Source organism: Rhipicephalus microplus, chromosome 1, assembly GCF_043290135.1.
Source record: "Rhipicephalus microplus isolate Deutch F79 chromosome 1, USDA_Rmic, whole genome shotgun sequence".
NCBI lineage: Eukaryota > Metazoa > Arthropoda > Arachnida > Ixodida > Ixodidae > Rhipicephalus > Rhipicephalus microplus.
The window spans coordinates 268,176,257-268,191,280 of record NC_134700.1 but is presented as its reverse complement, the minus strand read 5'-3'; the positions used below and the strand labels follow the sequence as shown (position 1 = coordinate 268,191,280).

Sequence of the window (15,024 nt, the reverse complement as noted above, 5' to 3'; positions counted from 1 at the left end):
AGGGCACGTCCTGCATTGCAGTGAAGCACAATACACGCAGGGAACTCAACAAAGGCAAGCAATGTGTTTCTTCAGACACAGATACTGTCGCCCTCGTGGTAAGCGACAGTTCATACTCCGAGGTGTGATGTCACGTGTTAGAGATTACTGTGTTATCAATTGATAACAAACAGCGGTCGGTGACGAGGACCCGGCGTAGCGCATTTTCACCGTGACGTGTACCACGCGACCTGCAACATACAGCTTAAAATGATTAGCCTCGCGTTGTCCATCTCGCTTCAAATGTTGAAGTTATGACATGCACTTGTACTACTACTCCATGTCAGTCGTGCTACCTTTTTTTTTTTGCAACATACCCATCAGCGCCTCCTTCTTTCGGTTCGTTAAAACGGCCAGTCACTTCGAATAACTGCCACTCACGGCATATATGTGTACGGCACATTCCCTACGAGTATGTGGCTCCTACAACTCGGCGTTCTTCTCTGCAACGTTGATGCACCAGACGCGAAAGTAGACTGCTAATCAGCGGTCTAAAACAAAGGGTACTAGATTCGCGTAAGTTTATTTCGTTCTTGTCGTGAGTTGTTGCTTTCTGTGCAGACATTCGAATGTCAAAACGCGCGATGTTCCCGCTCAAATCGCTCTGCTTAAAGTGGAATTTTCAGGCTCATTCGGACAGCCCTCTCTCATGTTTCCCACGTTCCCATATAAAGCGTAATCTTCCGAATTGCGGGGCATTCGAACGTACAAACATTTCTATAGCATTCTATACTATAATGTGCACTAATTCGTTACGTCTTCACTAAAGCCATTTGACGCAATACTTGCATTACTTCCACCCAAGGTTTACCAGTGCCATGTTGATAGGAGCTATCATGTTTTTTTTTTCTTTACTGTTTGCATATAGCCGAAAAAGTCTACACAGTTGCAAGTGCAGTCGTTCTTTCTTGGTGTTATTCAAATGCGTATACGAACAAAATTAGCATGATAGCGATGCAACGCCAAATAGCAGCCACTTTTTATTCGTTTAATGCACACACATTTGGCTCTTCTGAATTGGAATAAAGCAAAGTGAGCCATTCACGTTTCCAGTAACTACCTCTTCAAGCTCTCGTCAGAATAGTGATGATAGAACGCGATTCCCATTTATCTCTAACACTTTATACGTCCACCTTAACTGAGCATCGTGCAGTGCGAAGTTGCTAAGGACCCCTGTGTTAGTTCTAAATCGTGATTCACTATCGTGCCGATGGGTACAAACATACATGATCCGTATTAGCCAACGTGTGATCCAAATAAAGTGCAGAGCTGTGTGTCAGGTAAGCCAGACAGGTAGCTTTTAAGCACTGTATGCTGTCTTTAGAGAAGAGGAAAACTAAGTAGTGACTCACTTCAGGACTGGCAACGTTGATAATGAAGTCTACATCGTCCCACGAGTACTCCCGGAAGGGAAGCTTTTGCTGCAGAAAGGTAAAAAAAACAAAGAACATACGTTAAATCACACAGGCACAACATTCCTATGTAAGCAGCTCAACGTTACGCGGTAACAAGAAAGATTATTTGCATTCTTTCAAGAACGTAAGCGTTAGTAGTACGTCAGGTACACGGTAGAGCAAGATAACATAAACACACAGCTCAGGGCAAGTTGTTCACACCTCCAGAACATTTCGCGGAATGTATCGGAGGAATAAAAACGTGCTTACCGCTCAAAACACACGTTCAGCAATGCTAACACATTGCTTTCAAGCCATAGCTTCGGAACTCGCGAAGACAAGTACGGCGCAACCAAAAGAAACATGCTACGTCTGACATGGGCGAAACGCAACGGCGAAACGTTCTGAAGCGCGTTGATTTTAGCGACACCCAGCATCAAGCGAAAAATCGCAACGAAGTAGCCACAAATCACCACGGCACGCTTGTTACCGACGAGATCGCAGACCCAACCGCGATCGCCAGGCTCATAGCTGTGTGTCGCGAGCACATACGCAAACACATCAATCGAGCAACAATGCCTCGGCGCTGCTCTAGCTCGCTTACCGATTCTCATTCAAGCTCCCAAGATGTCGGCTCCAGTTGCGCGCGCATGGTCTCAGAACGCGACAATCAAAACAAATCGGGGAAAGAAGACGACTACGCCAGGTCTTCTTTTTCTTCCTTCGGAATATAATGCGTCCGCGAGCCTTCGGGGGGGGGGAAGAAAATAACCAGCCGACTGTTCCGGCTCTCACTGACAGCTGTTGCCGCAAGTTATCGGACACAGAAAAAAAGAAGAAAGAATACTACGTCGGACAATCGGATCTCCCGAGGCAACCTCCCCCTGATGTCATTGTTTTGCTGCTCCGGCTCTCCAAATGTGTCCATATCGCGTCGAGTTCCGCAAGAATTCGCCGTGCGATGCTTGGTTTGCGGTAGATTTCGGTAATGCTGGTTGGTATAGAGCCACTACGATTGCCACGCCTCAACATCGCACGACTTTAGTCACACGTGGAAGCATTTAGGGCCGTTTGAAATGGTGGCGAGATAAGATGCCTTACCACCACTTGCTTCTGCTGTTTTTGTTTCCTCTATCTAAGTGCACTCTTTGCAAGACACAGACCGCAGCCTTGGACCACATCATCTGGGGATGCAGCAAGGACCCTCCCGCACCAGACCTCCTAGGACAGTGACCTTCAGGTGAGGCCTATGATAGAATCCTCACGACTACAAGCCTGGACGCCCAGCTCCGGGCCATCAAACGCGCTGACGAGGTGGCAACCAGGCATGGCCTGACAGCCCTCGCCATTCAGGAAACCGTCAGCTGCCTTAATAAAGTTGTTTACTACTGCTACTTTTGTGCACACGTGACTTCGCCCCAAGACTGTGACGCGAGGCTTTTCTCTACTATAGTTTAGCCTAATGATGGCCTGTTCACCTGCTTCTATACGTTCACATGTAGACGTTAGCACTGCAGTAGTTTGAAGAGATGAAGCGGCGCACTCCAGATTGCAGAGGTAGCAGTTATCGATGTCGCGTTGTTTTGAGACAGCTCGCGTCTGAACATGCACTTATATAACTGCAAACGCATCCTGCGTATGAGTACAACTTCAAGCTACGTGATACCACTATGCGTTGCCCATCTATTACTTAGAGAGCAGCTTCAGCGTCTAAAGCTCGTCGAGCTCCGCATGTACGACGTGACGTCATTCAATTAAAAAAATATTCTACTTTTAGATGCGGAAGCATCTTATACTCGCGCCTTGTAGTGCGCCGTCCGCGCCGTCCGCACCGCTTCTCGAACATTCGACAGCTGACGCGCGCGCATGCGCCTTCGCGCCGTCGCCCACTCTTCCACCATCTGTGCATCCCTTCCTCCTCTACACACCGCGCGCGCTTCACTCCTCCACCATCTGTGCACCCTTCCTCCTCTACACACCGCGTTCGACATCTACAATTCTCCTGATTCTCCAGTGGACGCGCATGTGGCGTCGCGCTTCGAGAACATTCAACAGCTGACAGTGCATGCGCCGTCGTGCTGTATATATACTCAAGGTCGGCGCTCGCTCGCTCAGTTGCCGCTCGTCGGTTGGTTTGTACGGCGCGTCGACGTCCAAGGTCGCGGTGAAATGAATTCCAACGAATCCACAAACACAATGATCGACGTCCCTTCGACCAGCGCCGCCCTTTCGCATACGTGTGTACGTGTTCACTCATTTAACACCCCCTCCTACAACCACGTTAACCAATTTAGCCATCGACCCAAGTAAGTCGCAATTTAACACCCCATTTCACAACCACGTTAACCAATTTAGCCATCGACCCAAGTAAGTCGCACTTTAACACCCCGTTAACCAATTATATGCTCCGCATCCTCCTCAGTGTTCCCCCGAGGGAAGCTGCGGGCAATTTTTTTCCACTCCGGTCATCAGTGATTCTGGTGAGCACTCTGAAGGCCGCGTATCGTCTGAAAATATTTTGGTAAAAACGTTGCTAAAATCTAAGCGCATTCTTTTTATCTCTTTTATCTTTCGGGTGTTCAAATTCTGGAGTGGCCAGTATTTCGCGCGCCGTCGCCTTGGGGTATGCGAAATTTGTTGGGCTTGATGCGGAGGGCGTAAAAGCGCGAGCATATACAGAAGGTGAAGAAGGAAATACGCATGTGGCGTTTATCCATTCATTGCGAAGCTGACACGCTTAAGTTATAACACATTAATCGAGGCTCCTATACAGCCTGATTTTGCAATCACGATCACTCATTACGCTTAATGTGGCCGCCCTCATCAAAGATGTAAGGGGCGAGAATTCAAACGCCTGCCGCGTTGCCATCCGAGTCTCTTCACGCCACATCTGCGTCTCTTGCGCATAGAACGCGGGGCAACCAGAGCCGAACAAGCATCCCATTTTGCGCAACTAATGGCAGGGCTCTATGGCTCCCGTGAGCGCATGTCAAGAGTTTGACCGTTTACACCGACAGCTACGACAGAGTGAGCTCTCCCAGACGACGCCATCTCCGGCTCGGATCGATACCAGTGGCTGCATGATGGGCGAATGAGGGGATAAATTTAGCTCGAATCACTCACTCCGCGAGTGGCATGACAACGGCGTCAATTGTGCGAGTGAGCCATGCGTGACCGACAATCGCATTCATTTTCTATACAGTTATGCCAAGATCAGGTATACGTGTGTAGTGCGTTCGAAATGTGACACTATAGTATTATACGTTTTTGCTGCATGCTGATCGCGCCGTATAAAGGCGTCGCACGTCAGAGGCAAAGGTAATTTTCCGCCTCCTTGCTCATCGTCATTGCCAATTCGCATTTCTGATTTTGCTTCACTATACCATCTGCCGTTTTTGTATGCGTTTCTTTGGGCGCTGGGACAACAGGTGCCGCTGAAATGAGAGCCAGAGAGAGAGAGATCAAGGGGCATTTCACATTTCCGCTAGAAGAAGGGCTAGGTCCTGCGCAGTAGCATTGCGCTCAGTGCATTGGCTTTTTACGTCGTTGTGCCCCTGATAAATTCTCACTGTCCTTACAACTCCACTTGCTGAAACGCACAGAGATGCAGCGGAGAAATATTCTAGGTTATCAACGATTTGGAGAGCTAAGAATTGTGACCATGGCATTTGTAACACTGGCTGCGCAAGATGAGCTGCTTTCTGCCGGCAACCACCGCTTGAAGAAATTTATCGTGCCTATAACACTTGTTATTCGCGTCGTCAATAACTATAAAGTACCTAGATCACTCTCTCTCATTTTTTTAACCCAAAGAAAAAAATAAAGGTACTTTATAGTCAACATGAGCTACACGTGTCCGATTTTGCCGCTATGCCCATCGAGAACTTGCCCTAAATGTTGTATACATTTTTTTTTTCTGAAGATTCAAATTGCGATGCTGGAAACGTGGTTGTCAACTACAGAATTATATCTGGAGCGCCTCTATCATATTGATAAGAAGTATCACTACCAGGAAATACAAGAGAAGCACGGGTAGAGAATGAAGACAACGTTGCCTCCACTGCGATCCCTGTGAGTGGGTACGAGCCATGGCGGTAGAGATCATCATCATTATACTGTGATCGCGGACTCAGGGCCCATTAAAAACCCCCATTAATTTACCTTGCCTTGTGTAACAATATTCTCGGTGTGCGCCCAGAAAATGCACGTACAGAGTGTCTTCCTCTTCGCTGAACCTCGTCACTTGGCCCATTTCATGGCGCCAATAAAGTTGTATCCTCCTCATCGCAAATTTTCGGATTCTGTTTGGAGCGCACCGCCCGTGACAAAATACGAAGATTGACTCTTTAGTAAGAGAACTACGATGTCGCCAGCTCTCAGTTTTGTGTAAGTGAGGAGGGAGTTCTGTGTCATGTACACTTCCTTCTATCCTTTGTCCTGCTTGCGCTGGCCGTCAGAAGCAACCGTTCGATTACCGACAGCGCTGGTAGGTAAACGTAAAGTCGATCTTTCTTTCCCTCGTGTGACGATAGTAAAATTCAGACAAACTAGATTGCCTGTCGAGGTAGGGAATCCGGAGTAATGGATGAACACAGCAAACTCAGTTTAGATTTACAACCGCTGTCACAGTAAAATAAACCGGGACATAGAAGTATGACACTGGTGAAGCGAACTTTTTTATTCTGATTCAGCTCAAAGGCCTCAGAAAGCATCGGCTTAAAAGAAGTGTACTTTTTTATTTTCATTTACCAGCACCCTTTTAAATGAGAATGATAAATGATAATAGAACCCTGTCGAACCATACCTTTCAGAAAGAATGAACAAGTAACAAAATTTTATAGGCGATGCTAAAGGCACCACTGAAAAGAGTGCATCTGGGGGATGTTGCTAAAAACCAGCCGCAAAAAAAAATGCCGATACTCGGTCACTAAATCAGTTCTTCGTTTACGCTAAGTTTATTTACTGCAGCAAATGTCGCACACGACATCTGAATTTCATATCATAGCAGAGCTTGTCGTATCCGGTACACATGTTGTCCTCGCGGGCAGTTCCTATATATGTATTGACCATCTAAATCAGGTAGCCACCAAAAGTTTTTTTTTTTTTTTCAAAAAGCAGAAAACGCCCATCAGTTCTCGCTCTGTTTTCACGAGACGTTCGCTATATATACCGTCCCGACGGGCTGTTTCAATTTATTTTGTAGTTCCAGCCCGCGAAGACGGGCTGAATTTGCTTGTATTGGATCCTTGTAAATGGTTCTCCAGCGTCTTCGTTTCGGCATCTAGAGACTAACAGAAAGAATGTTGTCGTTGAGATAGCTATAGCTTTTATACGCCCGCAAAACAGCGGTTCGAAGATGGTATACTTGCGAGGTGGATAAAAAAAAATGAAAACTAGAGGGACTTCTGACCGTAAACAGCTATACATTATCGTTCGCGTTACAGTTTTGTAGACATGTCTCCAGCAGCCACCCTCCATCAGTCTCCCCCACCAAGTCACAGACAAAAAAAAAGAAAACGACACAGTCTCACTGCAAGGGTAAAGCAATCAATGCGATAGCAACAAATCGTAATGGTACTTGAAGTGCGGCTGGCGGCTAACTCTTTTTTTTTTTTTTATCCGATCTGGCGCAACTCTAGAAAACGCTGGTGTGCGGCCCCTCCAGGGACACTTTTCGCGCAGTCTCTTCACATTGGGAGCGCAGCACGTATAGAGAGACCGCCCGATGGTGGCTGTCAAGAAAGCGAGATAGCACGCGCTCGTAAAATCTAAGTTAATCGTTGCTTCATGGTCAAATTATATCGGTCGCGAAACCTGTACCGAAAAGTGTCCGAAACTTACTGTCACGGGCATAACAAATAACCAAAACAAAAACACAATAACTTTTTTTCGAATAGTCGTAACTTTCTATGTCTCATAGTTAACTATAAATTTACTTTATACGGTTTATCTTACACTTGACGAGACGGTTGATTGCCTCATTTTTCGGTCGAGTGTCCTAAATTGGGCTGTATCCAGGGGGTCAGCTGTCAAGCTTTTGCGTTCGGCGCATTACCGGGTCAACGAGGCATCACCAACTTTTGCGTGGTAGTTTCGAGCGTACTTTCCGTAGTTTATTTATTTGCTCATGTGCTGTTCACTGGCGTGACATTTCAGAGCTAAACTAGCCCACAAAATGTGTCGATAGCCACTCCGGTGACTGTTGACTACCTTCGCTGGCGCACGGCCGGTGTGCCCTCTCCTTTGGCGACGGTGAATGCGACGCGCTAAAAGCAACGAGACGTGGTACTCTATAGCTGCCAAAGCGATATTCTCAAGGCTGCTGTCTCGTTACAGTGGATTTTCGCGATTGGGCAACGTGAGTCTTCGAACTATCAGGCTATTGTGCTCGTGACACAGTTGTGTCACAGTTTCATCTGCAAAGCTATCGGTGTGTACTGCAAGTACACTGTTTGGCTAATAAAACAACCTTGCTTCCTCGATTTTAGCTGCGAAGCAGCTTACCCCCGTATTCACAAGCGCTCCTCCACTCGACTTTCACCCTTCACTTGACAGAGTTGAGCACTGTGCCACCACTCGGCTGAAAATGACGCTGCGCTACTCAAGAATCGCAGCAGACTATCGCTGATATGCAGTGACTTCCCGTGCCTAGAGATGGTGCTTCCATCGGCTTTCTCAAGTGGAGGCGAAGCTTTGAGTGAAGGGAAGTTCTAGAATAAAGGAGTTAGGGTCGAGATCCAATCTGCAACGTGTCCACTTTTACTGCGCATGCGCATCCGCTCCCCCTTCTTCCTCTCCTACGCTCCCCCTCTCTCACCTCGCAATATCAATGCAGGCAGCAGTCTGCTAACTTACCCTCGCTCTCCCCTCTTTCTTCTCTAAGCATTTTTCCCCGCCGCGTTTACAGCCCCATTGCGCATGCGCGTCCTCTCCCCCTCTTTCACCTCGCCACGCCGACGAAGGCAACGGCTGCTAGCATCGAGTTTCTTCATTGAAAAAAAACTGTGACTGACTTCTGTAGAAGTTACGCTACCAGTTTGCATAAACCTTGGTTGCTGCTCGAGCAACACCCAACACGCGTCTTTCATATGCTCGCTAAAGACGTGCAGGTCGTCCCCTCTCTGCTTGAGCATTGGACGGCCGGTCTAACAGGCGGGGCCATCTTATCGCATGCGTCCTGCGAGCGACGGAGATGGTCCCGCTCTTTTGATCTGTACTTCAGCCGCATTCGCCACATTCATTTGCGCTAATGCCAGCAGGTAGAGTGTACCACGCACTGGGGGGATCTTGCGCCAATTTAGACTTTATACGTGACATGACGGCGACGGTAATGGCGACGGCAAAAACCTCTCCATATTGTCCAAATAATTGTCACCACAATAAAAAGCGGAAACAACTAGCGAATGCACAAATGTAAAAAAAAATCAGAAAAGGAAGCATAGACACGAGGAAAGAAATGAACTCCGATCGTCTTCCTGTTTTCTTTCTATGAAAGACAAAAAGTATGCCCGCATTGGCTACAGTTTAGTCACTGGCTAAACGTAACAGGTTCCTTCCGCTTGCAAGAGCAACATGCCGTTCATTCGAAGATGGCGTAGGCATGGCACATAATAAGCGGCTGGTCATATGCACACGATGCTGAGATATAATATAGTGGACATTCACGTAAGATCACCAATGAGAAATTAACTGTCATAGCGTCGTAATGAAGGAGTGGACCACGACTAATGAGTCAGGATGCCAATCTCTATACATCATACGTCCCCATGCGGAAGTGATTTTGATGGTGCCACTATATTTGTTAGTGTTCTGTAGTGGGCTCAATCGCTGGGCGCGCGCAATATTGGTTGATAAACGTACCACAAACAGAAATGATTTTTTTTAATAATTAGATGTACCACTTATATATGATCATGCTCATAATATAGGATGAAGTTTGAAGTTTTCAAAAAGTGTTCGTCACTGAATTTCGTCGTGCACGTTTCATTCTTTAGTGTGACACTGTGTTTCTACAAAATATCGAGCGCATGTTATCTTAGATCGAGCGCATTTGCATGCCGCGTATACGTTTAATTTCGTTTGCGAGAACTGATGTGCAGTGGCTGAAGAACAATTCCATGTCCGAAACTAGCAGTGCGTCTCTTGTCGTAATGCCCCGTTTCATCGTGCTGGCCCACGAAATATTCGCTTTCACCCATTCTTAAAGTACGAAAGATCTGTAAAAACTTCTTTTTCCTCTTTCGACTCGTTCTTTCACTCTAGCACTGTAGGAACCTCGTCTATGTATTTCATGTCCTAATATTAACATGACACGAAATAATAAAATTGACAGCCCGAACAGACTGAATTGATTGATTGGTTGATTGACTGATTGATTGATTGATTGATTGATTGATTGGTTGGTTGATTGATTGATTGATTGATTGATTGATTGATTGATTGATTGATTGATTGATTGATTGATTGATTGATTGATTTGGGGCATTCAGAAGCATATTAATAAACATTTATCTAGATCAAGAGCAACCAGGAAGTCCCAGTCTGTTTGTTTCTTTTTCTACATAATTACGATTTCATTGACCATAGAGACACACGAACGGTGCAAAGAGTGACAGATGGAGGCCACCAAAACCTCTGAGCGATGCTCGAGCAAATCACGGTCATATGAGTTTTCACATCGTGCGATAGCTACTTAATTAGTTGTCCATCATCCCGTGTTCAGGCAGTGGACGGTGAAGGAAGGCGGAAGTCACAACGCCCACTCATTCCTAGCTGTCTCACGCGAAGCGAGCCTTCCTCGGTCAATTGATCGATCGCGGTGCGGAGTGTAGGTGTAGGAGGGAATGATTACCGTGCCACCCATGTAGTCGGGCAGATTCTCGGGAGACACAAATTCTGTGATGGTGTTCCTGTCGACGAACTTGATGCGGTCCACGCCTTCAGCGGGAAGCCAGGACTTGACCACTTTCCAAGCCGCTGCGTGTCATTATGAAAAAGAAACAAAATGCAAATACGAGCAGGTGATTAGATGGACTGGGTAATTAAAAGACACTGAAAGAAGCAAGGTCAGTCATCGGTGGCTCGATTAATAAACGTTATTATACTCTTTCATGCAAGAAAGTTTCAAAAATGAAACAGGGAATGAACCTAATAAATCTAAAGACCACCCACAAAATAATAATGATTGTTATTGTTTTACGAGCTGAAATCACGAAAACACGATGAGGGATGATTTGATGAAGGTTTTCGAAAAAATTGAGCACCTAGGGTTCCTTAATGCGTGCCTTAATCAAAGTACACGGGCATCTAGCACTCCGTTTCCATCGAAAGGTGATAGCAGCGGATGGGATTCGAATCCGGGACCTCAAGGTCAGCGTTTGAGCCCCATAACCACTACGCCACCAAGGAGGACCACGTACAAAATAAGAACCTAGCTTGCGGGCACGACTGCTGTATTATTTTTGCTTCTTTCCCCATGTATGGAGTCATCACTGTTACATGACATCACAAGCATATTCTATGGTTGTGCCCCCCTCGGGGGGGGTTGGGGGGGTAGGAACAACCGATAATGCGTCTTTTTCTCAGCAGAACAAATTTTACATTTGTGACGTCTCCTACCTCGTAAGAGAATCAGCTGCGGACGGTGTAATTCGCGATCACCTTCTTGGTGGGACATCACCAAAGTCAGGAACTACAAAACCTAGTCTCCCCAAAGCTGTTATGCTTCGTATAACACCAAAACAAAGGAATTTAAAAAAGTGCCACACTATTCTACTTAGGTCCGCCGATGTAATCGCGGCAGACTCTAAGGCTTTCGCTTTACGGTTGGGCATGCGACGCCTGAGCGGCCTGCAAGTGGTACACTTCAAATTTGCATAGGTCGGTCGGCCCGTGCGCGGCGGCACGTCTAGTGCTATTTCGGTGTGGCCGACGGACTCAGGGAGCATACATAAACATCTGAATTAACATAAGCAAAAATTTAATTAAACTAAGGACAAGGGCGAGAGATAAGAAAAATGGACTAAGCAGACAAAAATCGATTTCGCGCGATGAAAATTGGACAACTGCAAAACTATAACAACGCTCCAAAATAAAACAACATTGCAAGTACAAACAAACAAACGACGCAGAATTTTAATTACCTAAGCGGACATGAAGAAAACAAAAGAAATAAAACAAAGAAATATTGCTAAAAAAAGATCGTGCTCTCGAATACATCTCGTACGACGCAGTGCAGGCTAAACAATATTTAAAAACTGGGGTCAATAAAATAACGGTTGCAACAAAAAAAAAATCTCGATACAAACCAGGCCCATTTCGTGGTTCACGTAAGTGAGTTGACTTTGGACCAGCGAGAAGCGCGCTCATCGCTTTCGAGAGTCTCACGTAGGCGGCGAGTATACGGAGTGTCCTGTGCAGCGTGTTGAGACGGCGGCAACACCGGGTGTCCGTCTCAATACGTTGCGCGGGACACTCCATTCTCGCCGCCTACGCGAGACTCACGAAATCGACGACTGCGCTTCTCGCTGGTTCAAAGTCAAACTCACTTTCGTGAACCACGAGCTGGACTGGTTCATATTGAACTTCCCATCAAGAATTTTTTTTGCAACCGTTATTTTATTAACGCCAGCTTTTAGCCCCGCCGCGGGTCTAGTGGCTAAGGTACTCGCATGCTGACCCGCAGGTCGCGGGTTCGAATCCCGGCTGCGGCGGCTGCATTTCCAATGGAGGCGGAAATGTTGTAGGCCCGTGTGCTCAGATTTGGGTGCACGTTAAAGAACCCCAGGTGGTCGAAATTTCCGGAGCCCTCCACTACGGCGTCTCTCATAATCATATGGTGGTTTTGGGACGTTAAACCCCACATATCTATCAATCAATTGTTCCCAGCTTTTAAATAATTTTCTTCAAGTGCGCTGCGTCGCTCAGTAGCGCCAGCGCGACGTGTTTGAAATTTTTTCTTTGATATCTCTTTTGCTTCCATCATGTGCAGTTATTTTATCAACATCCCGTGTTGCGTAAATTTGTACATGCAATGTTTTTTCAGAACATGGTTTTTTAGCATCCTTTCTTATCTATTATTTGTGTTTTTGCTTTTTAGTTAATTTTTGTTAACTTTCGCCAATTGTATGCCCTTCTTTCAATTAAGTGCTTGTCTGTTTTTTAATGAAATTTGCGTGTCATGCATACATGTTTCGTATCATGTTTCCGTGCCATGAGTACGTCAGTCAGACCCAAACATCACCGCACGTGCAACCGTGCACAGGTCAACCGGCCTGCAAATAAATTTGAAATGTACCACTTGGAAGCCTTTCAGGCGTCGCAGGCCGGAGCGTAAAATGGAAGCATGTGAGTCTGCCGCAAGCCAATTTTAGACCGGCCGGCGGAGCATCACCGTATGTGACAAAGAGGTACGCTTGAATGAAAACTTGATACTCTTGAACGTCTTCAAACTGAATCACAAATTATCGAGCACGCCGTCACGGTGATTAACGGATAGTTTTTCGCAATGCACGATAAAGAGGATTTTTTTTTAATATAAAGTGTGGCCATCGTTCAAGCACCAGCACGTCAAAATCACTGAGCTGTGAAAGTGGTGCCCATCTTAAATGAATTTCTGGTAAAATTAGATGCGCCTCCCAACAGAGTGAGTCTCGGCATAATACCATTCGCACAGCATGATACCATTTTGTCAGGTGTAACGTAGTCTAACGAAAAAAAATTAATTTATGCACAATAAATGAAATGCTTACTGTTGAACAGCCAGGGCATATCGTACACCATGATGAAGCCTGAAAAACAAAAAACGTAGAGTAAAAATGCGATTCTTTCACAAAACTACGTAGGCTGCTATGACGCCGTTCTATAAATTCTGGGAGAGCTATAAAAACGTTAGAACTCATTAAACGCTCCAAATCCTGCGCTTTTCTCACTTCATTTTCGCATAGCCCGCAATATTTTTCGTCCGATTCTTTCATTCATGACTTTCCATCAACACATGTGCTTATTTGTCGCTCCTTCTCTGTCATTTGTACTTGTGTGGAGGTGACAGATCCTCCTATTCTATGCTATGGAATGCCATATGCTATGCCATACTATCCTATGCTCTGCTATGTTACGCTATACTATGCCATGTTTTGCTATGCGATGCCGTGTCATGCATGGCATGCTTTATCATACCTTGCCATGTCATGCCATGCTATGCTATGCTGTTCTGTGCTGTGCTATGCAGTGCTATGCCATGCTATGCTATGCTGTTCTGTGCTGTGCTATGCAGTGCTATGCTATGCTATGCTATGCTATGATGTGATATGGTACACTACGCTATACTCTATGCTATGCTATTCTTTATTTTTTATTTATCAGATACTCCACAGCACCCGATGGCATTATGACATGTGGTCAAATCAATGAATGAAATCAATCTTCCCTCGTACATACAACTTTGTTCACACATGAATCCACCTTCATTTGACTTACAGCAGGAGGTTACAGCATTGAATAAAATACATCTTCATTCCCAGAATGTACTTGCTTTTCAGTTAGTCTATTTAATTTTTCTAAGAAAAAAATCTGTTGGCATAAATGTTCGTTTTAGCTGGATATTCAAAAATGTCGCAACTAAAATGAAGAAGCTCTGAAGGGTAAAGGAGTTTATGTAGGTGAATTACCTTATTAATTCTAGTTTTAATATAGTAAATCAAGTAAATAAAATTTTACCCGTGTTTATAGCGGCAGTCAAATAGGCATTCGCATCAGATATCAGCCTCCATTGCAATGCATCTCTTTCTCTTTCCACCATACTAATACGAACCTGGCATTAGCTCAAAAGCAGTAATGAAAGTTGCCTCGACGATGTAACCTTCATCATTGCTATAGGACAAATTCTACAACACTAAACTACCTCCGCTGAATACGAATCCGACAATGCTGACCACGCTTCTCTGCGGTTTTCTATAAAATGTACTACCGGTAAGTTTGCGTATACTAAATTTAGCCTTCTGAACTCTAATGTCGTTCTTGGCACTCCTTCATGCGCACAACATCGCCTTGCCTGAAACTGTTGTTGTGCGGTAGCAGCAACCGCTGTGAATCTTGCCAACAAATTAGCTTTTTTTTTGTGCACTCCGGCAACAACAATTGTGCAAACGACCGCAAAGTTAGTTCACTCCCAGAAATAGCACTAACATTACAGAACATCGTGTAGTATTTTTGCACGAAAGGTACAGCACGTTTATGTTTTTATTAAACTTTCTAGATTATTTGAAATGTCATCTACGGGATAAACATTAAAAAACTGGGCTTATTGGTACAGGCTCATGAATAACAAAAGCATCAAACTGAAAACAATATACGTTGCTCATCGTTTTCGACAGCCTAAAAAATCGCTTCTCTTTCTTCAAGACCTGCATGTTGTTATCTGACACGACCTGATCCTGTCCTCTTGCTTTTTTCAGGGCGCGCAATTCATGTTTCGTAAGCGGTTTCGGCAAGAATTTTGTCTCGGTCACCTAGACGAATTTGTCGTGGGAAATGTGTATGATGTCAGATAAATACATAGCGCCGGAAGAGGTTGCTTCAGCGAAGCTTTTAC

The 15,024-nt window shown here is 45.4% G+C and overlaps 1 protein-coding gene across 2 annotated transcripts in view; it reads right to left on the bottom strand.

The window, feature by feature from the left end:
* LOC119187273 (motile sperm domain-containing protein 2) overlaps positions 1-15,024 on the bottom strand; it is a 71,082-nt gene that overhangs the window by 22,423 nt on the left and 33,635 nt on the right. For both annotated transcript variants that reach the window (XM_037435458.2, XM_075894278.1), the window contains exons 6-8: positions 13,184-13,222; positions 10,285-10,409; positions 1,392-1,460 (exon numbers count right to left, since the gene is read on the bottom strand). In XM_037435458.2, the coding sequence (XP_037291355.2) occupies positions 1,392-1,460; positions 10,285-10,409; positions 13,184-13,222 (233 nt within the window). The remainder of the gene's footprint in view (positions 1-1,391; positions 1,461-10,284; positions 10,410-13,183; positions 13,223-15,024) is intronic.